The 25,618-nt window shown below is 45.6% G+C and overlaps 1 protein-coding gene across 1 annotated transcript; it reads right to left on the bottom strand.

Moving 5' to 3' along the window:
* Positions 1-1,353: 1,353 nt before the first annotated feature.
* Positions 1,354-24,620, bottom strand: echdc3 (enoyl CoA hydratase domain containing 3). Its single transcript, XM_080207729.1, has 5 exons — positions 24,422-24,620; positions 18,200-18,321; positions 14,321-14,418; positions 4,802-5,002; positions 1,354-1,922 (listed from the first exon to the last, which is right to left on the bottom strand). The coding sequence occupies exons 1-5, from the start codon at positions 24,601-24,603 to the stop codon at positions 1,590-1,592; spliced, it is 936 nt and encodes a 311-aa protein (XP_080063855.1). The 5' UTR covers positions 24,604-24,620; the 3' UTR covers positions 1,354-1,589.
* Between the last annotated feature and the right edge of the window lie 998 nt (positions 24,621-25,618).

The raw sequence follows: 25,618 nt of genomic DNA, 5'->3' as shown, positions 1-25,618 counted from the left end.
AGGTGGTGGAGCAGTAGGGACTGGATGGAGATCCGGCAATGGTGGAGGCTGAGGAGAGATTGGCAAAGATTTTTGCCACGGACAAAAAGGGACTGGATAGAATAAACAAAAGCAGAAAATGCTGGAAAATTTCAGCCGGTCTGACAGCACCTATAGATAGAGAATAGAGCTAATGTTTTGAATCGCTGACGAAAGGTCATCCAGACTTGAAACGTTGGCTCTATTCTCTCTCCACTGATGCTGTTGGACTAGCAGAGATTTTCCAGCATTTCCTATTTTTGTTTCAGATTCCAGCATCTGCAGTATTTTATTTCTATTTTGGTTAGACTAAACTTGGCCTTTCCTCATCCATATAGTTGAGCTCCTAATTAAACCGAGCTATCAGGGAACTTAGAATCATCTTTCATTGCTTAGCAAAATAATAGTGCATAACTCAACAGTTACCATTGGCAGGAGGGTCAGTAACCAGGCAACACAGGTAAGTGGCAAAAGAACCAGGTGCAAGGTGAGGAGAATTATTTTACGCATGAGTTGATGTAATCTGGAATGCCCTGTCTGAAAGGGTAAAGGAAATAGATTCCATAGGAACCTCTGAAAGGGCAATTGGGTCAAACCTTGAAAAGGGATAAATTACTGGGCAATTGTGGAAGGCAGGAGAATTGGATAGCTCGTTCAATGAGCTGACAGTGACTTAATGGTCTCCTCCCATGCTGCATCATTCTATCGTGAGCAGCATTGTGGCACAGTGGTTAGTACGAGGAAGGTTCCTCGGCTACAAGCTAGAGAACAAGTTTTACATCAAACTGGCTGGGCCAGATACCTGAGAATGGGTAATGCCAGTTCCTCTTGAATGATTTTGTAATATTCCAGTGTGAGCGCATAGATCTTTATGTGTAGCTGCAATACTGAAATTCTATAGCGTATATCATGATAGAATGATGCGGCATGGGAGGAGGCCATTAAGTCACTGTCAGCTCATTGAACGAGCTATCCAATTCTCCTTCCTTCCATGATTGCCCAGTAATTTATCCCTTTTCGAGGATAGACCCAGTTCCCCTTTTAGATCGGATGATGCTGGCAATTAGGTGGCCTGGTTTGCACTGCTGCCTCACAGTGCCAGGGATCTAGGCTTGATTGTGTGGAGTTTGCACGTCCTCCCAGTGCCTGCGCGGGTTTCCTCCGGGTGCTCCGGTTTCCTCCCACAGTCTGAAAGACTTGCTGGTTAGGTGCATTGGCCATGCTAAATTTTCCCTCGGTGGACCCAAACAGGTGCTGGAGTGTGGTGACTAGAGAATTTTCACACTAAGTTCATTGTGGTGTTACGTGTGACAATGATAAATAAACTGGAACCACTCAAACTTGTGTTTACTGATAAAATTCCTTTGCAGGTCGAACATAATTCCACAGCAATTACATTTCCTTTTATTTACAGTAATGTCTATTTTCTATTTACATTTCATTTCACATCAGAGTGCCTGAAGATAATTGAATCTCACATGGGGAAATTTACAGTAATTCGATTCCGTGGTGGTTCTTCTTTTGGAAATCTCTTGATCTAATCACTGCACACACCTCGACAACAAAGGGCGTTATTCATGCGCCTTCTCCATGGAATGTGTCCAAACTGGTTTCCGCTTCTGGACAAAGGCCTGGATTCCTTCCTGACCGTCCCTCAGCGCGAGATTGTCCACCATGACCCGTGCAGTGATCTGATAGGCCTCATTTCGGTTTTGCGCCATTTGTTTGTAGAACGTGGTTTTCCCCAGCGCCATGACAGATCTGCTGGTTTCACAGATCTTGTTGGCAATTCTCATGGTCACCTCGTCCAGCTTGTCCTCAGGGACCACCCGGCTAACCAGCCCATGCAGCAGCGCATCGTGCGCAGAAATTGGCTCTCCGGTAAACAGCATTTCTAAAGCGATCTGTTAAAAACAGAATTTATTCAAAACTTTTGCGAGAAAACTGAGCAAACAGATACTTTTCCACCCTGACTTCTTTTGCTAATTTATTTCCCGATAGTGTTGACCCAGGTTGGAGTATCTCTATAATATTTCTTCTTGGGCTGGGAAGGATGAGGGAGAATGGAGACAACAGCAGAAAATCACGTCTCACAGGGAAAGAAAGATCAACTGGAAAGAGGAAAGTGTGGTTTCAAGTCCCACTCTCGGGCTTCATAGAATCCTACAGTGCAAAATGAGGCCATTTGGCCCATCAAGTCTGCACTGACCACAATCCCATCTAGGCCCTATCTCCAAAACCCCATGCATTTACCTAGCTAGCCTCCCTGATACTAAGAGACAATTTAGCATGACCAAAAAAGACAGTAGGACTAGGGGGCACAGCCTCAAGATAAAAGGGGGGCGGTTTAGAACGGAGTTGAGGAGGAACTTCTTCACTCAAAGGGTGGTGAATCTCTGGAATTCTCTGCCCGTTGAAGTGGTGGAGGCTGCCTCGCTAAATATTTTTAAGACGCGGGTTGATGGGTTTTTGATAAGAGAGGGGATTAAGGGTTATGGGGAGAGGGCGGGAAAGTGGAACTGAGCAGCGACAGATCAGCCATGATCTTATTGAATGGCGGGGCAGGCTCGAAGGGCTAGATGGCCTACTCCTGCTCCTATTTCTTATGTTCTTATGTTCAATCCACCTAACCCACACATCTATGGACTGTGGGAGGAAATGGAGCACCCGGAGGGAACCCACACAGACACGGGGAGAATGTACAAACTCCACACAGACAGTGACCCGAGGCTGGAATTGAACCCGGATCCCTGGCCTTGTGAGGCAGCAGTGCTAATCACTGTGCCACCATGCTGCCCCCACTTAAACCCCAAAATCAAACTTTACTCTCCAGGACAGTGCTACACTGTCAGAGATGCCACGCTTTGGACAAGACATTAAACTGAGGGCTTGGTCTGTTCTCTCAGGTTGACATAAAAGATCCCACAGCAGTGTTTTGGAGAAGACACCGGAAAAGCAGGCTTGTAAGATTAACGTTTTTGTCTGTTTTATTCTGCAGGTGGAGGTCCACGTCGTTGTCAAATGAGGGGCATGCACACGGTGGGTCGTGCGTGGGCTGCTCTTGGAAGTTCCGGGAGTGGCCTAGTACTTCGTGTCGGTGTGTGTGCTTGATCCTGGACCGGTAGACGGGCGCCGCAACAGCTCAGTGACTAGCACTGCTAGCTGTGCAGATACATGGATTGGGGCCTGTGTCTGTGGGAGTTTGCGCATTCTCCCTGTGGTTGCGTGGGTTTCCTCCGGGCGCTCCGGTTTCCTCCCACACCCCAAAGATGTGCTCTTGGGCTGATTGGTTTTACCAAATTGACACTATTCTCCCCTGAATCTGGCGAAGTTAGGGGTTCCATTCGTAGACACGCAGGGTAGAATAGGTGTAGGGTGATGCGGCGGCGCGGGCTCGTTGGGCCGAAGGGCCTGTTTCCCGTGCTGGGTTGTTCTTTGTAAGAATAGGGGAGTTATCTAGTATACTAATCAATATTTATTCCTCAACGAACACCATTGAAAGATTATCACATTCTGCATATCGGGGTTTTCTGTGTGCAGATTGGTTTGCTGCATTTCCAATATTAGAACAACGCCTCCTTCAGGTAACATGTTGTAAGTGGCCATTGGTGACCATAGACTTCCACTGGATTGGTCCATGACTCTGTAGTGGTTTGCGATTGCCTTTTGTGATAGGTCTGACCAGGAATCTCTCCCACCAGCTGTATTGGAGAGATTTACAGGCTGTTAATCAACCTGTTTGGCTGTGTTACCACAAACCTTGTGTGACCACCACTTCCTAAAGTGGGGCCTGAACCTGGATCCCCCAGCCCTGAGGTCAGGAAGCTGCCCCAGTGTGCCACAGGAGACCAACAACAGCGATTTCAAAAGTGCTTTTCAAACATAAAATCCTAGAATGCCTGCAGTGCAGACGAGGCCGCTCAGCTCCCTGACAGAGTACCTTACCCAACCCCACACGGCTACCCTATCTCCATTACCCCACACATTTCCCATAGCTAAACTCCCTAACCTACACAGCATGGATATCCTGAGGTTATGAAAGGGGCTATATAAATGCAAGCTCTTTCCTTTTCTTTCATTAGTTCAGTAACTTCAACAATAAACGATTTGCGGTTCTTTGGAAAAGTCAACTAATTTTTTATCACATAAGATTCTAAAACTGTTACCAGTAATGGAAATAACATTCCGTCATCCCACCCAATTATTTTCTGAAAATCTCACAATAAGAACATAAGAACTAGGAACAGGAGTAGGCCATTTGGCCCCTCGAGCCTGCTCCGTCATTCAATAAGATCTTGGCTGATCTTTTTGCGGACTCAGCTCCACTTACCCGCCCGCTCACTATAACCCTTAATTCCTTTACTGTTCAAAAATGTATCTTTGCCTTAAAAACATTCAATGAGGTAGCCTCAACTGATTCACTGGGCAGGGATTTCCACAGATTCACAACCCTTTGGATGAAGAAGTTCCTCCTCAACTTAGTCCTAAATCTGCTCCCCTGCATTTTGAGGCCATGCCCCCTAGTTCTAGTTTCACCTGCCAGTGGAAACAACTTCCCTGTTTCTATCTCATCCTAAACTAGTGGTCTTGATTACAACTCGTCAAGGGCTTGCAAAAAGGAACAGATTTTCAGTGTTTGCGGGACGTAGGAATCTATACGATTTATGATCAAGAACACCTGGAAAGCCTCGAAGGGCACCCCTGTAACTGAGGCACTATTCCGACAGCAGCGTCAACACATTCCAGTGAAGTTTAATCCAGCTGAAACACTACCGTGACATACCTTCCGAGGGACAGATCGTCCCACCGCAACGGCTGGCGTGGAACAGAAGAGCCCGACATTGACACCGGGAGTGGCAAACTTTGACTTGTCTGACACCACGGCAAGGTCGCAACTGGCAACGAGCTGGCAGCCAGCGGCTGTGGCCAAACCATTAACTTTGGCGATAACGGGCACCGGGATATCCTGAATCAGGGTCATGACCTACAGGTTATGAAAAATGTGATTAGCAGAGGGAACCTGGTGATAGTTAATTTTACTGCTCTTGGTTATTCAAGGTCATTTAGGACAGAGGCAGTTAGGGTGTAGGAGCAGGAGTAGACCTGTTCTACTATTCGATAAGATCATCGCCGATCTGTCTGTGCCTCATCTCCACTTTTCTGTCTGTTCCCCAATAACCCTCAACTCCCTTCCCATTAAAAATCTAGCCATTCGGCCCATCAGCTCTGCACTGACTCTCTGACAGAGCATCTTACCCAGGCCCCTTCCCCGTAACCCCACATATTTACCCCGCTAATTCCTCTAACAAAAGTCTGAGGTCACGTACCAACCAACTCAAGAACAGCTTCTTCCCTGCTGCCATCAGATTTTTCAGTGGACCTACCTTATATTAAGTTGATCTTTCTCTAAAACCTTGCTATGACTGTAACACTACATTCTGCACTCTCTCCTTTCCTTCTCTATGTAAAGTATGCTTTGTCTCTATAGCTCGCAAGAAATGATACTTTTCACCTTACACTAATACATGTGACAATAATAAATCAAATCAAATCAAATCAAACATAAACATCTTGGGACACTTAGGGGTAATTTAACGTGGCCAATCCACCTAACCTGCACATCTTTGGACACTAAGGGGCAATTCGGCCCACCAAATCTACTCCAACAACAATTACCACTAAAGATGGATTAACCCCACAGTCTTATACACCTCAATCATATCCCTGGGCATAACCCAAAAGAGAAGTACTCACTCATCACCTTTCCAATACATAAGAACATAAGAACTAGGAGCAGGAGTAGGCCATCTGGTTCCTTGAGCCTCTTCCACCATTCAATAAGATCATGGCTGACCTCTTCATGGACTCAGCTTCACTTACTTGCCTGCTCACCATAACTTTAATTCCTTTACGGTTCAAAAATTTATCTATCCTTGCCTTAAAAACATTCAATGAGGTAACCTCAACTGCTTCACTGGGCAGGGAATTCCACAGATTCACAACCCTTTGTGTGAAGAAGTTCCTCCTCAACTCAGTCCCAAATCTGCTCCCCCTTACTTTGAGGCCATGCCCCCTAGTTTTATTATCACCCATCAGGGAAGGAAACAACTTCCCTGCTTCTATCTTACCTATTCCCTTCATAATCTTATATGTTTCTATAAGATCTCCCCTCTTTCTTCTGAATTCCAATGAGTATGGCCCCAGTCTATTCAGTCTCTCCTCATAAGCCAACCCTCTCAACTCCGGAATCAACCCAGTGAATCTTGTCTGTACTCCCTCCAGTGCCAGGATATCCTTTCTCAAGTAAAGAGACCAAAACTGTACACAGTACTCCAGGTGTGGCCTCACCAGCACCTTATACAGTTGCAATATAATCTCAATGTTTTTAAACTCCATCCCTCTAGCAATGAAGGACAAAATTCCATTTGCCTTCTTAATTACCTGCTGCATCTGCAAACCAACTCCTTGAGATTCCTGCACAAGGACACCCAGGTCCCTCTGCACAGCAGCATGCTGCAATATTTTACCATCTAAACAATAGTCCATTTTGCTGTTATTCCTACCAAAATGGATGACCTCACATTTACCAACATTGTACTCCATCTGCCAGGCCCTTGCCCACTCACTTAGACTATCTACATCCCTATGCAGACTTTTAGTGTCCTCTGCACACTTTGCTCTGCCACTCATCTTAGTGTCATCTGCAAATTTTGACATATTACATTTGGTCCCCAACTCCAAATCATCTATGTAAATCGTGAACAATTGCGGTCCCAACACTGGTCCCTGAGACACACCACTAGTCACTGATCGCCAACCAGGAAAACATCCATTTACCCCCACTCTTTGCTTTCTGTTCGTTAACCAATCCTCTGTCCATGCTAATACGTTACCTGGAACACCGTGCAACTTTATCTTATGCAGCAGTCTTTGGTGTGGCATCTTGTCAAATACCTCCTGGAAATCCAGATACACCACATCCACAGGTTCCCCATTGTCCACTGCACATGTAATGTTCTCAAAGAATTCCATCAAATTAGTCAAACATAACCTTCCCTTCATGAACACATGCTGCATCTTACCAATGGGTAAATTTATATCCAGATGTCTCGCTATTTACATAGAACATAGAACACTACAGCACAAACAGGCCCTTCGGCCCACAAGTTGCGCCGATCACATCTATACCTACTAAGCCATAGACCTATCTATAACCCCCAAACCCATTAGATCCCATATACTCATCCAGAAGTCTTTTAAAAGACCCCAGCGAGTTTGTCTCCACCACCACCGACGGCAGCCGATTCCATTCACTCACCACCCTCTGAATGAAAAACTTACCCCTAACATCTCCTCTGTACTTGCTTCCCTGCACCTTAAATCTGTGTCCTCTTGTAGCGACCATTTCAGCCCTGGGAAATAGCCTCCAAGAATCCACCCTATCTATTCCTCTCAACATCTTATAAACCTCTATCAGGTCACCTCTCAACCTTCGTCTCTCCAGGGAGAAGAGACCTAGCTCCCTCAACCTATCTTCATAAGGCATGCCTCCCAATCCAGGCAACATCCTTGTAAATCTCCTCTGCACCCTTTCAATAGCTTCCACATCCTTCCTGTAGTGAGGTGACCAGAACTGTGCACAGTACTCCAAGTGGGGTCTGGCAAGGGTCTTATAAAGTTGCAGCATTACCTCCTGACTCCTAAACTCAATCCCTCGATTAATGAAGGCCAGTACACCATACGCCTTCTTGACCACATCCTCCACCTGCGAGGCCGATTTAAGAGTCCTATGGACCTGGACCCCAAGATCCCTCTGCTCTTCAACACAGCTAAGACTCCTGCCCTTGATATTGTATTCCTCCATCCCACTGGTCCTGCCAAAATGGACCACTACACATTTATCTGCGTTGAAGTCCATCTGCCACTTCTCCGCCCAGTCTTGCGTCCTATCTATGTCCCGCTGCAACTTCTGACATCCCTCCAGACCACCCACAACACCACCAACCTTCGTATCGTCGGCGAACTTACTAACCCATCCCTCCACTTCCTCATCCAGGTCATTTATGAAAATGACAAACAGCAAGGGTCCTAGAACAGATCCCTGGGGCACTCCACTGATGACCGACCTTCATGCAGAAAAAGACCCATCCACAACCACTCTCTGCCTTCTGCAGGCAAGCCAGTTCTGGATCCACAAGGCCAAAGCCCCCTGGATCCCATGCCCTCTCACCTTCTCAAGAAGTCTTGCATGGGGGACCTTATCAAACACCTTGCTGAAGTCCATATAAACCACGTCTACCGCCCTTCCTTCGTCAATGTGTTCTGTCACATTCTCAAAGAACTCAACTAGGCTCGTAAGGCACGATCTGCCCTTGACAAAACCATGTTGACTATTTCTGATCATTCTAAACTTCTCCAAATGCTCATAAATCCTGTCCCTCAGAAGCCTCTCCATCAGCTTACCAACCACTGAGGTCAGACTCACCAGTCGGTAATTTCCCGGGCTATCCCTGTTCCCTTTCTTGAAAATAGGAACCACATCCGCAATCCTCCAATCCTCCGGAACCTCTCCCGTCTCCATCGATGATGCAAAGATCATCGCCAGGGGCTCTGCAATCACTTCCCTCACCTCCCACAGTAACCTGGGGTACATCCCATCCGGTCCCGGCGACTTGTCTATCTTGATAGAGTTTAAAAGTTCTAACACATCCTCTTCCTTAATATCCACATACTCAATCTTTTCAGACTGCCGCAAACCTGTAGTACAACCTCCCAGATCACTTTCCACCGTGAATACTGAGGCAAAGTACTCATTAAGCACCTCTGCCATTTCTTCCGGTTCCACACAGACTTTTCCCCCTTCACCTTTTATAGGTCCTATCCCTTCTCTTCTCAAACTTTTACTTTTCACATATTTGTAGAAGGCCTTGGGATTACCCGCCAAGGCCTTCTCATGACCCCTTCTGGCTCTCCTAATTTCCTTTTTAAGCTCCTTTCTACAAGCCTTATACTCCTCTAGATCCTTAACATCTCCTAGCTCTCTGAACCTTTTATACACCTTTCTTTTCTTCCTGACTAGGTTCACCACAACCTTCGTGCACCACGGTTCCCGTGCCCTACCAAAACCTCCTTGTCTCATTGGAACGTTATCGTGCAGAGCTCCGGTCAAACATTCCTTGAATATCCGCCACCTTCCTTCTGTACTTTTCCCCAAGAACGCCTCCTTCCAGTTTACTCGTCCAATTATCTGCCTGATGTCTTCATATTTCCCCTTACTCCAGACAAACACCTTCCTAGCCTGCCTGATCCTATCTCTTTCCAATGCTATCGTGAAGGAGATAGGATTATGATCTCCATCCTCAAGATGCTCTCCTACCGAGAGACCCGACACCTGTCCTGGTCTCAGTCTCCTCATCTCTGTTCCCTCCCCTCAACCTTTCTAGTTTAAAGTCCCTCCAGTAGCCCTAGCCAGTTTTCCCGCCAAGATATTGGTCCCCCTGGGATTCAAGTGCCACCTGTCTTTACTGTACAGGTCACACCTGCCCCTAAAGAGGTCCCAATGATCCAGGAACCGGAATCCCTGCCCCCTGCTGCAGTCCCTCAGTCACGCATTCACCCTCCACCTCATTCCATTCCTGCTCTCATTCTCCCGCGGCGCAGGTAGCAATCCTGAGATTACTACCTTCGCATTCCTCTTTCTCAGCTGCTTACCCAGTTCCCTATAATCCCTTTTCATGACTGCTTCCCTCTTCCTGCCTATGTCAGCAGTACCTATATGAACCACAACCTGCGGATCCTCACCCTCCTGTTTCAGGATGTCTGGGACACGCCCAGAGACATCCCGGATCCCAGGGAGACAAACCACCATCTGCGACTCCCACCTGCGTCTGATCCCCTCACTATGGAGTCCCCTAGCCTTGCTGCTCTCTTTCTTAGTTTTTTGAAGTACTGGCTCAGCTCCAGAGAGCTGGCCACCGCTTCCTCCTCCAGATGAGCTGTCCCCCACCCAGTGGTACTCAGGCAGGAGTACTTATTTTGAAGGGGGACATCCACCGGCTTGCTGTCCATCACCTGAGGTTTCCCCTTCCTAATAGTTACCCATGTGCCTTCTTCCCGTTGCCCTGGTGTGACCACTTGCTGATAGCTCCTATCAATTATCTCCTCATTCTCTCTAATGAGACGAATGTCCTCGAGCTGCATTTCCAGTTCCTTTACCAGGTCCCGTAGGGACTGCAGCTCCACACACCCAGCACAGGTATGGATGCCTGGGAGACCAGGAGCCTCCTAGACCTCCCGCATATTGCATCGGCAACAACGTACTGGCCTCACACTCATACTTGCCCTTTATAGAAACCCAGAGGAAAAAAAAAGTAATAAAAACTTATAAATTACCTTGCCTCACCCTTTTCACTTTGGCCCTGTGAGCCAAAGCCCTTACAGCTCACACAAAAACAACAACAAACTGACCTGCTCTCACTCAGAGCCCTTCTCTCTCTCTCTCTCTCTCTCTCTTTTTTAGGTTAGAGGAGGAGGGAGGGTTGGGATACTTTACCTGTGTAGAGTATCGGGATTCCTCCCTGCTCCAATTTGTAGTAAGGTTAAAAAAAACTCTACCCCAGTGTCTTTGCAACACCTTCCGGGTTTCCGGTACAAAATTAAAAAAAAGACTAGCAAAGTTAGCTTTAAAAATCGCTCTGCTCACCCACAAGCTCTCCTCTCGCAAATCGCTGCCTCTCTTCAGTGCTCCCGAGGAACAATGAGTCACTCTTTTTTTTAGGTTAGAGGAGGGGGTAGGATGGGATACTCTACACGTGTAGAGTATCGGGTTTCTTCACCTTTCCAATTTATGGGGGTCCAGGGGGGAAAAAAAAAACTACTTCCCAAGCCTCCCTTCCTGTATCCGGTTTAAAATTTAAAAAAAAAGCTAGAGACGTTAGTCTAAAAAAGAAACATAGTAACTTACTCACCAGCTCTCCTCTCACCAGCCTCTCCCTCTCCGATGTGCTCCCAAGGAACAATAAGAACATAAGAACATAAGAAATAGGAGCAGGAGTAAGCCATCTAGCCCTTCGAGCCTGCCCCGCCATTCAATAAGATCATGGCTGATCTGTCATGGCTCAGTTCCACTTTCCCGCTTTCTCCCCATAACCCTTAATCCCCTCTCTTATCAAAAACCCATCAACCCGCGTCTTAAAAATATTTAGCGAGGCAGCCTCCACCACTTCAATGGGCAGAGAATTCCAGAGATTCACCACCCTTTGAGTGAAGAAGTTCCTCCTCAACTCCGTTCTAAACCGCTCCCCCCCTTTATCTTGAGGCTGTGTCCCCTAGTCCTACTATCCTTTCTGAGCGGGAAGAGTCTCTCCACCTCTATCCTATCCATCCCATTCATCATCTTATAAGTCTCAATGAGATCTCCCCTCATTCTTCTAAACTCTAACGAGTACAAGCCTAATTTACTTAGCCTCTCCTCATAGCTCAACCCCCTCAACTCCGGCATCAGCCTAGTAAACCTCCTCTGCACTCCCTCCAAGGCCAAAATATCCTTGCGTAAGTGCGGCGACCAAAACTGCACACAGTACTCCAGCTGCGGCCTCACCAATGCCCTATACAGCTGCAGCAAGACCTCCCTACTTTCATATTCAATCCCCCTCGCTATGAAGGCCAGCATCCCATTCGCCTTCCTGACCACCTGCTGCACCTGCAAGCTGGGTTTTTGCGACTCATGCACAAGGACCCCGAGGTCCCTCTGCACCATCGCCTGCTGCAGTTTTTCGCCACATAAGTAATAATCCTTCCTACCATTATTCCTACCAAAGTGGACCACCTGAGGTCGATTCTCTGAGGTGAGTAACTTTTAAAAGTTCTTCCTTGATGATAGATTCAATCATTTTCCCGACTACAGAAGTTAAGCTAACCGGTCTATAGTTACCCGCCTTTTGTCTACCTCCTTTTTAAAACAGTGGTGTCACATGTGCTGTTTTCCAATTTGTGGGAACCACCCCAGAGTCCAGCAAATTAGCACTAGTGCATTTGTTATTTCTCCCACCGTCTCTTTTAGTGCCCTGTTTTAATATCCAGCACTCTCTCACACATGGATAACCCCCCCTAGTCGCCAAAGGGCCTGAACGTTTCCCTGGTTAACCACTACTGCTCTAGACATTTACAGATTTTTCGAGATTCTACCCAATGCAGTACATAAACACTCCCCCTCCCTCTGGCCCCCACTTTACCTCGTCAAGTTTCTCCTTTCCCCAACCTACCTCACAAACAAAAGATCCCCCCCTTTTTTCTTTTTCCTCCACCACACAAAATACTCCCCCCTTCCCCACTGCTGTCCATTCTGCACCAAAAAAAGACAAACATGAATAAAAAATAGAAAAGCTCCAAGGGACAAGAAGACAACAAGCCACAATATAAGGGCAAGGCATCACAAGGGTTGGATGTGAGCTGCACATCTTTGAAGTGCGGGAGGAAACCCCATGCAAACACAGGGACAACATGCAAACTCCACACAAACAGTGACCCAAGGCTGGAATCGAACCGGGTCCCTGGTGCTGTGAAGCAGCAGTGCTAACCACTGTGCCATTGTGCCGCCCAGTATGGCCTAGTTACTGTCTCTTCCACAAGAGGAAATATCCTTCAGGAATCCACCCAATCATATCCCCTCTCGTTTCAATAATATCACCTTTTGTTCCAACCTGTTCAACCTTTATTCATAAAGGCAGCGCAATGGTATTGCTGCTTCACAGCGCCAGGGACCCGGGTTCAATTCTAGCCCCGGGTCACTGTCTGTGTAGAGTTTGCATGTTCTCCCTCATTCCCTTACAACACTTGGCCAATTGTTAAAGCAATTAAATTTTGAACCACATATTGTATGTTGCTTATTGCAAGATGGGCACACAGCAAGTCAAGATCCTATTGATAAGCCACGGAAATCTTCATTCTCCTAGTTTTTGCCATTGTGTTGGGCACTCAGTACTTAGGGGAGGTGCTGGCATAGTGGCATTGTCACTGGGCTAGTATTCCAGAGACGCAGGGCAAGATCTGGGAAGCTGGGCTTGAATCCCAGATGGGATTCAAGCAGATAGTGAAATTTGAATTCAGAATCTGGATTTAAAAGTCTAATGATGACCATAAAGCCATTGTCAGTTGTCATAAAAAACATCTGGTTCATTAATGTCCTTTAGGGAAGGAAATCTACTTGGTCTGGCCTAAATGTGCTCTAAAATGGAGGGCAGTTAGGGATGCGCAATAAATGCTGGTCCAACCAGCGATGCCCACATCCCATCAATGATTTTTTAAAAAAAAGTCTTGTTAAGTCTTGCTAAATTCACTTCCCCACTTTTCATCACTTCACCAAAGGTGGCCATGCCATTGGCTCCCTGGGTGCTAAAGTCCTGAATTCCCTTTTTCTCCTTCTTTGAGACACCCGTCAAAACCCACCTCAATATCTCCCCATATCACTGATGTTAATTTTTGTTGGATAATGTAATATCAGCGTACCTTTAGGAGCTTTTTCCTTAATTTATGCTCACAGTCTTAGGTGATGTCATTGTCAGGAGGAGAAAAAACAGTGGGCAGGTCAGTGACTGGGATTTCATTTTCAGTTTGGAGCTCGGGGTTTGAGTTTGAGTTTTAGAAGGGACAGCAAGCTAAAAGGAAGTGTTTTCCCTCTCTCCCTGTTGTTTTGAAAATTCTGATGGTAACTGAGAACAAGAACTTGCTTTCATGAAGGGTAAAAATCTGTGTTCTTGAGGGCTGAACCAGAGTCCTTCTGGTGCTTTGGGAAACTGTCTTGTCTTTAAGCTGTTTGGAGTCACAAGAGCGTTTGACTGCAGAATTCAACTGATGGCCTTGATCCCTGTATTACGTGAGCAGTAGTCTGTGCTGTGTTAAACCTGTGAAAGGATCTTTAGTCTATGGGAGGTTTTGGTTTGATTGGGACAACTTATATATATTCATTAAGGGTTATACGTTATCACGCTTGTTAGTTTCTTGTTTGTAATTGATAAAAGTTCTTGCTAATTTTCTTACTACATATGTTAACTATATTCTTGAATAAACTTTGTTTGATAAAATCTCCTTAGTGGTCATTTAAATTATAACTGAAACGCAACATCTCATGCTTATCCTAGCCAAATTTAAGATGCGAAACTTATGATTCAGCTGGGCTTCATAAACACTTTGGAATTTATAACCTGAACCGTAACAATAATCATGCCTTTGTTTTATAAAGGTGTTACGTAAGTGCAAGCTGCTGTTGTTATTCAATAAATCAGTTATAAATTGATCTGCTTACTTCAGTGCAGACTGCAAAGACCTTAGCATGGTGATCTCGTCCTTCTGCAGAGCTTAGTTCCTTGAGATCGTGGCCAGATGAAAATACAGGCCCTTCAGCTGCACACGGGAATCACACAGAATGAGTCTCAATTGGAAATAGGACACTGATGTTGCATTTAGAATAAATGAAAATATTTCTGGCAATGTCTCTTATTAACACATTTGTTTGCTTAACAAAAATATATTGTTTTCTTCCTTTCTGTTGTTCTGAGCTGAGGATACGGAAAGAGAGCGAGACAGAGAGAGCGTATTCCCAGCTCTCCTATAGATACATAAGGATGAGGGAAGCCATTCAGTCCATCAAGTTGATCCTTCCCAAGTAGAACATAAGCAGACTCAGTAGCATTGTGATTATCTAAGTGGGTAACCGATCTAGAGACATGGAGAGGAATTCTTCTGATGTTGTAGGAACATAGGAATTAGGAGCAGAATTCGGCAAATTCAGCTCTTCGAACCTCCTCCATCATTCAACCAGATCATGGCTGACCTCTCCCTGGTCTCAAATCCACCTCCCCACCTGCTCCCCGTATCCCTCTTTCCCTTTTCTTAAATTAGAAATATATCTCCTTCCTGAAACCACTCAGCGATTCAGACTCCACCGCGCTTTGGGACAGCGAGTTCCTCAAATTCACCACCTTCTGTGAGAAGTAGTTCCTCCTCATCTCGGTTTTAAATCTACCTCCTTTCAAACTATATCTGTGACCTCTTGTTCTGGATTGCCCCAGAACAGGAAACATTTGGTCTACATTTACTTTATCAATCCCTTCTATATACCTCAATCATTCTCAATCTATATACCTCAATCATTCTCAATCTATATACCTCAATCATAGCTCTCTCATTCTTCTAAACTCCAGTGAATACAAGCCTAAACTGTCTAATCTCACCTCGTACATCGACCCTTTCATCCCCGGAATCAATCGGCTGAATGTCAGGGCTATGGAGAGGATGTCGGGGAATGGATCCCACGGATTCCAAACAGCAGTTTAACGCTCTGAGGGAATGTTGATTGGCTGGAATGGAGTTGAGATTTCCATCCCTCGCTCAAAATGATTGGCCAGCAGCTCTGTAATGCCAGCAGTGCCTCCACGAGCAGTGGCCAGGACTGGAACTACAAGCAATTCCCAGAATCGAGGTGTGGGAGTCCCAGGTCACTGGGAATTCTGGGGTCTCCCAGCAAGGAGGGAAAGGGAGACCTGAATCCATCGGATTGTTTGTGGGGGGAAGGAAGGTGAAGTTTGAGGTTGGGGGGAGGGGGTCATGATTTGATGGGCGTAGGGATGAAGCCCCTAGGGGTGGTGGGGTGGGATGCCTGATCTCGATCGCTGGGTCAAAATCCTGGAATTCCCTCCCTAATGGCATTGTGGGTCAACCCACAGCACGTGGATTGCAGCGATTCAAGAAAGTGAGTCACCTGATGAAGGAGCAGCGCTTCGAAAGCACATGCTACCAAATAAACCTGTTGGACTTTAACCTGGTGTTGTGAGACTTCTAACTGTGCCCATCCTAGTCCAATGCCGGCATCTCCACATCAGTGAATGGTGACCGTGAAACGATCATCGATGGTTGTAAAAACCCATCTGGTTCACAAATGTCCTTTAGGGAAGGAAATCTGCCATCATTACCCAGTCTGGCCTACGTGACTCCAGAGCAACAGCAATGTGGATCTCTTCACTGCCCTTTAATGGCGTCTAGCAACCCTCTTTGTTGTATTCATGAAGAAGATGCACAACCAACTTTTCAAGGACAGCTAGAGATGGGCAACGATTGTCGGCAAAGCCCACATCCCATGAATGAAAATAACATTCTCCATCTGACTGCTTCATGGATATCTCTGGAGATTTTTTTGCCTTCACTAATCAGTCTAGAAGACCCTCCCATTTATTTTATGCTGCCTTTTTTCCAATTTGAATCTATCTCCATTGCCTTGTTCTCCAAGTGGTGAGTTAACACGACACAATGTTCTGGATTAATCATTTCCATTGCACCTTCTGTACCTCTGCTTCGGAGCCACTCTCTTTTTCCTGCTTTCAAGACTGATCTCTCCTCATAACTCTATTCTTTTCCCTTTCCCAGCCCTCCTCTCCCGAGGAGCTGACACCTTCCCGGGATAAGGTTCCATCAGCACCATGAGTCTTCCGCTCGTTGTCCTAGTGTTTATGTGTGAAGTTTGACAGTGGGCACAAGTTGCAGTCCAATCGGATCCATCCACATGGCCTGACCTCTCCAGATCCACTCCAGTTCACCAGGAGAAACCAGGATCTGGAGGACTTACTGATCTTCCACCTGGGAGCTAACCATGGCTAGCGCTGCGGACAGGAAGGACCATTTAGGTCAGCAGAAAGCAACGGTTGAATTTTGCTTCAGTCTGGATTCCCTGACCAAGTTTCACACTTTGCCACATGAGCTTGACTTGAGCTAAGGAAACCCACTGGAGCTTATTAAATTGACACTTGACAGCACAGAACTGAGAAGAGAGATGTGTTGATCAAGAGAAAACACTGGAAAATCTCAGCAAGACTGGTAGCATCTGTAAGGAGAGAAAAGAGCTGATGTTTCAAGTCCAGATGACCCTTTGTCAAAGCTAAAAGGCATAGAAAGTAGGAGATAGTTATACAACAGCAATAGAGAATGAAAGATGAGTCATAGCTGTAGAAGGCCATTCACACCCTTTATTCTCTCTATGGACAGCTATTAGCAGTCCTTTCCCCTGGTTTCTGTGGCTGTGACTCATCTTTCATTCCCTCCCCCTGCAGTGTAAATATCTCCCACTTCCTCTGCCTTTTAGCTTTGACAAAGAGTCACCTGGACTCGAAACATCAGCTCTTTTCTCTCCTTACAGATGCTGCCAGACCTGCTGAGATTTTCCAGTATTTTCTCTTTTGGTTTCAGATTCCAGCATCTGCAATAATCTGCTTTTATCTTACATTTATTGAGAAGAGATTTGTGTTGCCGAATCTTTTCACTTATCAGGACAAATGCAAGAACACCAAATTTCAAACAATCCTGACAATTTATACCGTGGGAGAAAAGGGGCTGGCAAGATTGGCTGGGGTGTTGCTAGGGAGGAAGCAACAGGAAATGATAGGCTTCCCAAATTCCCAGATAATTCAAAAAAGACACTAGGCTTGAGCACAGGTTCCTGTGTATGAACATAAGCCACTTCTAGCAAAGGCAAGTGAGTAACAACAACCAAATTAAGATAATAAGTCAAGCTCCCAAGGAACTCGACTGATTATCTTTTGTTTTACTCAATCATGGGACATGTGTGTCACTGGCTGGCTAGCATTTATTGCCCATCCCTAGTTGCCCTTGAGAAGGTGATGGTGAGCTGCCTTCTTGAATTGCCATGTGTTAACTCACAATGCTGTTAGGGAGGGAATTCTATAATTTTGACCCAGCGACAGCGAAGGAACAGCGATATATTTCCAAGTCAGGATGGATCCTGCTCCTATTTCTTATGTTCTTATGTGAGTGACCTGCAGGACAACTTGCAGGTGGTGGTGTTCTCATGTATCTGCTGCCCTTGTCCTTTGAGGTAGAATTGGTCGTTGGCTTTGGAAGGTGCTGTCTATGGATCTTTGGTGACTTTCTGCAGTGCATCTTGTAGATAGTACGCAATGCTACTACCGAGTGTCGGTGGTGGAGGGAGTCGATGTTTGTGGGTGGGGTGCCAATAATGCGGACTGCTTTGTCCCGGATGGTGTCAAGCTTCTTGACTGTTGTTGGAGTTCCCCTTATCCAGGCAAGTGGGGAGTATTCCATCACACTCCTGACTTGTTTGTTAAGTTGGTTGTTGTTAAGCTTTTGGTTGCTCACTAAATCGGGCTAGAATTACCTGAAATCACGATGACTCGGAGTTCATTGCTTTCTGCTTCGTGGAGGAGGTCACTGCGCAGAGATTCTAACATGGTCAGCGATAGAGCATTCCGCTTCTTTGGGTTATTCAGCATGATGGTCCTAAACAGAAGACAAACTCTTTTCTAGTTTCCAGCAGGGAAAGTTACAGTGCAGTTATCTGTACAGCATTTACAAAGATATTCTTCATCTCCCCACTGGGTTACCAAAGGGAACTTAATTAGTGTGGCAGTCAGTTGATCAGGCTGATGGGAAGGACCACATAGATCTGTGGGAAAGTCAGTCTCGTAAAAATCAACCCCATGATTTCTGGCCTAAAAAACATGCAATTTTTGTGTAAAAGTCACTCCCAGTTTCCAAGGGATCAAAGTTCAAAGATTTCAGAACAAAGTATAAAGCTGGAGATTGAAATGATTTAATCTCATTATGAATGTATAAATTGTAATGAGAATGTATGTTGCTAAGTTAATGTTTAAAACGTTTCATTTGAAGCCAAAACGTTGTTGATTTTGAGAAGAAATTAGATATAACTCTTGGGGCTAAAGAGGTCAGAGATAGGGCAGGGGATGGGGGGGACCAGGATACTGAATTCGATGATCAGCCATGATCAAGATGAATGGTGGAAGAAGCTCAAAGGGCCAAATGGCCTTCTCCTGCTTATGTTACTATTTTGTATTTTCTTATTCAAATTATTAAAGTGATTGGATTGCATAAGAACATAAGAAATAGGAGCAGGAGTAGGCCATCTAGCCCCTGGAGCCTGCCCCGCCATTCAATAAGATCATGGCTGATCTGTCGTGGCTCAGTTCCACTTTCCCGCCCTCTCCCCATAACCCTTAATCCCCTTGCCTATCAAAAACCTATCAACCCGCATCTTAAAAATATTTAGCGAGGCAGCCTCCACCACCTCAACGGGCAGAGAATTCCAGAGATTCACCATCCTTTGAGTGAAGAAGTTCCTCCTCAACTCTGTTCTAAACCGTCCCCCCCTTTATCTTGAGGCTGTGCCCTCTAGTCCTACTGTCCTTTCTGAGTGGGAAGAGCCTCTCCACCTCTATCCTATCCATCCCATTCATCATCTTATACGTCTCAATGAGATCTCCCCTCATTCTTCTAAACTCTAACGAGTACAAGCCTAGTTTATTCAGCCTCTCCTCATAGTTCAACCCCCTCAACTCCGGTATCAGCCTAGTAAACCTCCTCTGCACTCCCTCCAAGGCCAAAATATCCTTGCGTAAGTGCGGCGACCAAAACTGCACACAGTACTCCAGCTGCGGCCTCACCTGTGCCCTGTACAGTTGCAGCAAGACCTCCCTACTTTTATATTCAATCCCCCTCGCTATGAAGGCCAGCATCCCATTTGCCTTCCTGACCACCTGCTGCACCTGCAGGCTGATACGAATGATAATTAAGATGATTTTATTTTTAGTGTTTTATTTCGTTGTGACAGAGTTTTTTTTAGACTTAAATCGAGCTTGCACATCAACTCTCAAAGACATCGCCCGTGTAAAGGTCACTCCATGATACTTGGCCTCAAAAATATGGTTTTTACACCAGTCTATGACGTAATTTTCTAACTCACCACTTTGTGGTTTTGGCCGCTTGTTATACAACCTGCCGATTTTCACCTCATTGCTTTCAATTCACAATCGGACAAGTTCACAGTGGGAAGGTGATATCCTCTGCCATCTGTGTCTCAGTTAGTGGCATTCTCGCCTCAGAATCTCAAGCTTCCGGATTCTAAACCCACTCCAGAGCTTGAATATCTGCAATGCCAGATTGGTATTCCAGTGTGGTCCTGAGGGAGCACTCCCTTGTTAATGGTGCTCCCTTTCAGAAGTCATGTTAAACTGAGGCCCTATGTCTACATTCAGATGGATGTAAATGATATGAAGTCATAAAGCTCATTTGGAGAGCTAGTGCAGAACAAAGGACCAAATGGCCTCCGTCAGCACCGTAACAATTTTCACAGAATTATAGAATCCCTACAGTGCAGAAGGAGGCCATTTGGCCCATCGAGTCTGCACCGACCACAATCCCACCCAGGCTTTACCTCCGTAACTTCACATATTTACTCTTGTAGTCCTCCTGACACTAAGAGGAAGTTTAGCATGGCCAATCCACCTAACCCACACAACTTTCCGATTGTGGGAGGAAACCAGAGCACCCAGGGAAAACAGACACGGGGAGAATGTGCAAATTCCGCACAGACAGTTACATAACCTGGGACGGAGCGTCAATAAAGCAGGCTGCTTTATCCTGAAATGGTGCTGACCTTCCTGAGTGTTATTGGAGCTGCACTCACCCAGGCAAGTGGGGAGCATTCCATCACACTCCTGACCTGTGCCTTGTTGATGGTGGACAGGCTTTGGGGAGTCAGGAGGTGAGTTTTTCGCCACAGGATTCCCAGCCTCTGATCTGCTCTTGTCGTTATATGACTAGTCCAGTTTAGTTTCTGAATGTAATTAACATTATCCTCAAAATTATTAATCCTTGACCAAAACCATTGGTCTGAAATTAAAGAGTCCATTATTACTCCTCCCTGCTTCAGGTACCATGGCCTAAGAGGGACTTTGATTGGATTGTTCCACATTTATACAAGGCAAAGTGCTGCTGTGGTTTTCTCTCTGCGATATGGCTGACCTGGAATCTCTCCCCCTTTTTATCGTTTTGGACAGATTATCATCTTGCTTGGCCACATTACGAACAGTGGCCAACAAGGCTTGAAGTGGACCTTGAATCCAGAACTTCTGGCTCAGAGGTTAGAAGTTGACCCACTGTGCCACATGAACTCCTCCACTGTCACTAACAAATGTTACTTGAATGCTGTTTTACCATGGGCGTGAAAAGCTTTGTTAAAACAGCAAACAGGGGAACTTCTCATCAGTAAATTCTCCTGTGAATTGTCAGAGTTGTGAGAGGCCAGGCTTGGGTAAAGTGGTCAGATGCAAACTGAATTCCTACTGCTTGAGTGATCTAAGCTGAGAGGCTCCTTAGAGTAGATCCCCATCTGAGGGTCTCAATTAGTGTCTGGGCAGGGGGCACCATGGGCCTTCCTCCCACAGACTTAATCAGACACCCTCCTGCCTGATTAAGTGACCCTCCACACCCCCCTCTCCCCAGCTGCCAAATTTGCCTCGGTGGAGGGCAAAGATTCTGCCCTCAATGTTTGTTCATATGTATCCAGAGAGTCCCATCTCTCATCACTGTACCACAGTCAATGTTCAAACAACCGTGTCTCAGTCTGCAGCGCACGGTGTGATCTGAGGAACACATCGGATGAGGCTCCATCACTCTATCTAAAAATGTGATTATTTAAAACTCTGGGAACCGCAAGACGTAACAATATCTGGCTGATTAGAAAAAATGAAAGGTTTTAAGGAGACTTTTGAAGGGGGAATATAGCACCAAGGGAAGAAAGATCACCTAAAATTAGTCAAACAGGGTCAACCCTCCCTAACAATACCTACACCACAGGAATAACAGCAATTCAAGAAGGTAGTTCACCTCCATCCTCTCAAGGGCAATTAGGGATGGGTAATAAATGTTGGCCTAGACAGTGACACACACATCCTGTGAATGAGTAATGAGAGTTGCGGTGGAATAGGTGAAATGGAGATTGCAGTCATCCTCCAGACTCTCTTGCTCAGTATCAAGTTATTCTATAACACCTGTCTGAGTGAATAAATTATTTTAAAGGCAGAATCTCTGATACTTCTTTTTGTGTTCATTCGTGGCACATGGGCATTGCTGGCTTATTTTGAAGAGGAGACGATGGTCGAGTGATATTATCGCCAGAATATTAATTCAGAAACTCAGCTAATGTTCTGAGGACTGGGGTTCGAATCCCACCACGGCAGGTGGTGGAATTTGAATTCAGTAAAAAATACCTGGAATTAAGAATCTACCGATGGCCATGAAACCATTGCCGATTGTTGGAAAAATCCACCTAGTTGACTAATGTCTTCTAGGGAAGGAAATCTGCCATGCTTTCCTGTTCTGGCCTATGTGTGACTCTAGAGGCACAGCACTGTGGCTGGCTCTCAACTGTCCTCGGGAAACTAGAGATGGGCAATAAATGCTGCCCAGACAGTAATGCCCAGGTCCCACAAATGACTAATAAAATAAAACTACCCACCCCAGGTCTCTTTCAGAAGGTGGTGGTGAGCTGCCTTCTTGATCCGCTGCAGTCCATGTTCTGTGGGTTGACCAACAGTGTCTTTAGGGAGCGAATTCTAGGATTTTGACCCAGCCACTGCGAAGGAACAGTGATATATTCTCGCTACGAGAGGACACAGGTTTCCAAGTCAGGACAGTGAGTGGCTTGGATGGCAACTTGCAGGTGGTAGTGTTCCCATTTATCTGCTGCACTTGTCCTTCTAGATGGAAGTGGTTGTGGGTTTGGAAGGTGCTGTCTCAAGATCTTTGGTGAATTGCTGCAGTGCGTCTTGTAGATGATACACATGGCTGCTACTGAGCATCAGTGGTGGAGGGAGTGGATGTTTATGGACATGGTGCCAATCAAGCGGGGCTGCTTTGTTCTGGATGGTGTCAAGCTTCTTGAGTGTTTTTGGAGCTGCATCCATCCAAGCAAGTGGGGAATATTCCATCACATTCCTGACTTGTGGATGGTGGAGTAGCTTTGGAGCGTGAGGAGGTGAGTTACTCACCGCAGTATTCCAAGCCTCTGACCTGCTGTTATGACCACTGTGTTTATGTGGTGAGTCCAGTTGAGTTTCTAGTCAATGGTAACCCCAGGGATGTTGACTGTGGGGGATTCAGTGATGGTAACACCACTGAATGTCAAGGGGCAGTGGTTAGATTGTCTCTTACTGGTCATTTCCTGTAATTTGTATGGCGCAAACGTTATTTGCCACTTATCAGCCCAAGCCTGGATAATGTCCAGATCTTGACAGCTCTGAAGAAGTGTCACACGGACTCGGAAATGTTAACTTTCTTTCTCTCTCCACAGTTGCTGCCAGACCAGCATTTTCTGTTTTTGTTGCAGATTTCTAGCAGTATTTTGCTTTTATTTTGTTTTAATAGCATTTTTTGTGATGTGTGCAGTTATCTGAAAATTGCAGTTGACACAGGAACTTAGTGTCTGAGAATAGGGAGTGGATTTGAGTTCGCTGATATGTTGGGATAACAAATGCCAGCCTTTCTTTATTACAAATCCAGAATAAAATCATCTATTACCAGCTGTGTTGCAGACAGGAGTCTGTAATGCAAGGAGGGTGAATTGGACTTGTGCAGGTTAAAATCTCGTAATCAGACATATTTAGTTTTATAAAAATCATAAAAGTATAATTTTTGTTGGTATAAATACAGCAACATTCCCTGAATTGCAGCACGATGGCTTTGGAATTACATTTTTGAATATCTCTGCTCCTCCTGTTCGCAGTTTTTCCAGCCTTGATCTTTAATCACAAACACTCTCTCTTGAATCTCTCCGTGTTGCTAACACTTGGTGGCCTGTTTAGAGAACCTGATTCTTTGACTCTGTTTTTAATTACCGTCCCAGATTCTTTTCCCATTCCCGCTGCGGTGCCTCAACCTCTGACCATCCCACATTCCGCGGAAAACACGACAAAAGATCGTAGAATCATAGAATACCTGCAGTGCAGAAGGAGGCCATTTGGCCCATTGGGTCTGCACCGACAACAATCCCACCCAGGCACTATCCACATAACCCCATGCATTTACCCCAGACACGAAGGGGCAATTTAACCCTATGTATTTACCCTGCCATTCCCCCTGATGCTAGGGTCAATTTAGCATGGCCAATGCAGCTAACTTGCATATATTTGAAACATAGAAAAACTACAGCACAATAACAGGCCCTTCGGCCCACAAAGTTGTGCCGAACATGTCCCTACCTTAGAGATTACTAAGCTTACCTATAACCCTCTATCTTACTAAGTTCCATGTACTTATCTAAAAGTCTCTTAAAAGACTTTTGGTTAAGATAGGGGAGGAAACCCATACAGACACGGGGAGAATGTGCAAACTCCGCACAGACAGTGACCCGAGCTGGGAATCGAACCTGGGTCCCTGGCGCTGTGAGGCAGCAGCGCCAACCACCGTGCCACTCTGCTGCCTCGGTGTTATTATCCCTCCCACTTGATCGAAATAAAGAAGAGCAGTTATCTGAATCCGGGGGCAGGTTCACTCTCTAAATTGAAACTGAGTCAGTACCAACCTGATCCCATCCTTCTGCGTTCTGACAGTCAGTTTATCACATTTGGCCACCGTGGTTTGACCGGCAAAGCGAATTTGGGCGTAAACTCGAGGTGTGTTTTTCACAGTGTGCCCCCCCTGCACAAGCTGAACCGTGTCTCTAATTTTCCTGAAACCTCTGGCAGCAGCAGTCAGACTCCCCATGGTGCTTACTGGATACTCCTGTTCATACAATACACCAGCCCCAACACAACCCGAAACTCAGATTAAAGTTCCACCTTTCCTTGCACTCCAACAATACTGTTGCTTACTTCTTGCTTGCTTTTTACTGACGAATGCTATTTTGTTGTAAATTGCAATTTTTTTTCTGTTTAACCTGCTCAAATAATACATCCCTGTGTTAAAAAAAATCGCTCTCTTGTTTAACTTTCACTGTGTGCCTCTTTTTCCCCATTCACGCATCTCACTTCTAACATTTCTGCAAATGTTGACGGTAATGATGTTTAAAAATGTTCATATCCTGAGCCGCACTGATCAACTCCTAAGTTTTTTTTATATTTATTTATTAGTGTGACGAGTAGGCTTACATTAACACTGCAATGAAGTTACCGTGAAAATCCTCTAGAACGCTCACCAGACAGTAACCTGTCTGCTTTGTTTGCTTTATCCACATTTGTATATTAAAGTTAAAATAACGTTTATTTATTTATTCATGTCATAAATACACTTACAATAACAGTGCAATGAAATTACTGTGAAAATCCCCTTGTCGCCACACTGGCACATGTTCGGGTACACTGAGGGAGAATTTAGCATGGTCAATGCACCTAACCAGCACATCTTTCAGGCTGTGGGAGGAAACCAGACCACCCTGAGGAAACTTGCACAGACACAAGGAGAACATGCAGACTCCCACAGATAGTGACCCAAGCCAGGAATCGAACCCGGGTGCCTGGCACTGTGAGGCAGCAGTGCTAACCACTGTGCCACCGTGCCCCTTTTAGCTAATGTTGTGACTGCGACTCACTGTCACTTCCGCATCTGAAGGGGACTTGAGCGCAACTGACTCTCCAGTATGGCACCCGAACTTTCAGAGACACATTCAACCAAGGTTTGTTTTCTCTCTCAGGCGTACGTATGGCGCTATTTAAAAGAAGAAAGCGGGGGATATTTCTACACATAAATAGAAACATGCTGGAAAACCTCAGCAGGTTTGACA

The sequence above is a fragment of the Carcharhinus amblyrhynchos genome, chromosome 19 (genome assembly GCF_965287045.1).
Source record: "Carcharhinus amblyrhynchos chromosome 19, sCarAmb.v2.hapA, whole genome shotgun sequence".
NCBI classification, from domain to species: Eukaryota; Metazoa; Chordata; class Chondrichthyes; order Carcharhiniformes; family Carcharhinidae; genus Carcharhinus; species Carcharhinus amblyrhynchos.
Note: the sequence above shows the minus strand (reverse complement) of the source record. Positions and strands in the feature narration are given on the sequence as shown.

What these genes read in the sequence shown, in the direction of transcription:
- echdc3 (XM_080207729.1), bottom strand. Translation starts at nt 24,603, where the DNA reads ATGGGGAGTCTGACTGCTGCTGCCAGAGGTTTCAGGAAAATTAGAGAC. An exon ending in TCTTTGCAGTCTGCACTGAA is followed by an intron (nt 5,003 to 14,320) that starts GTAAGCAGATCA and finishes CATAACCTGTAG; the next exon opens with GTCATGACCCTGATTCAGGA. An exon ending in GACGATCTGTCCCTCGGAAG is followed by an intron (nt 1,923 to 4,801) that starts GTATGTCACGGT and finishes TGTTTTTAACAG; the next exon opens with ATCGCTTTAGAAATGCTGTT.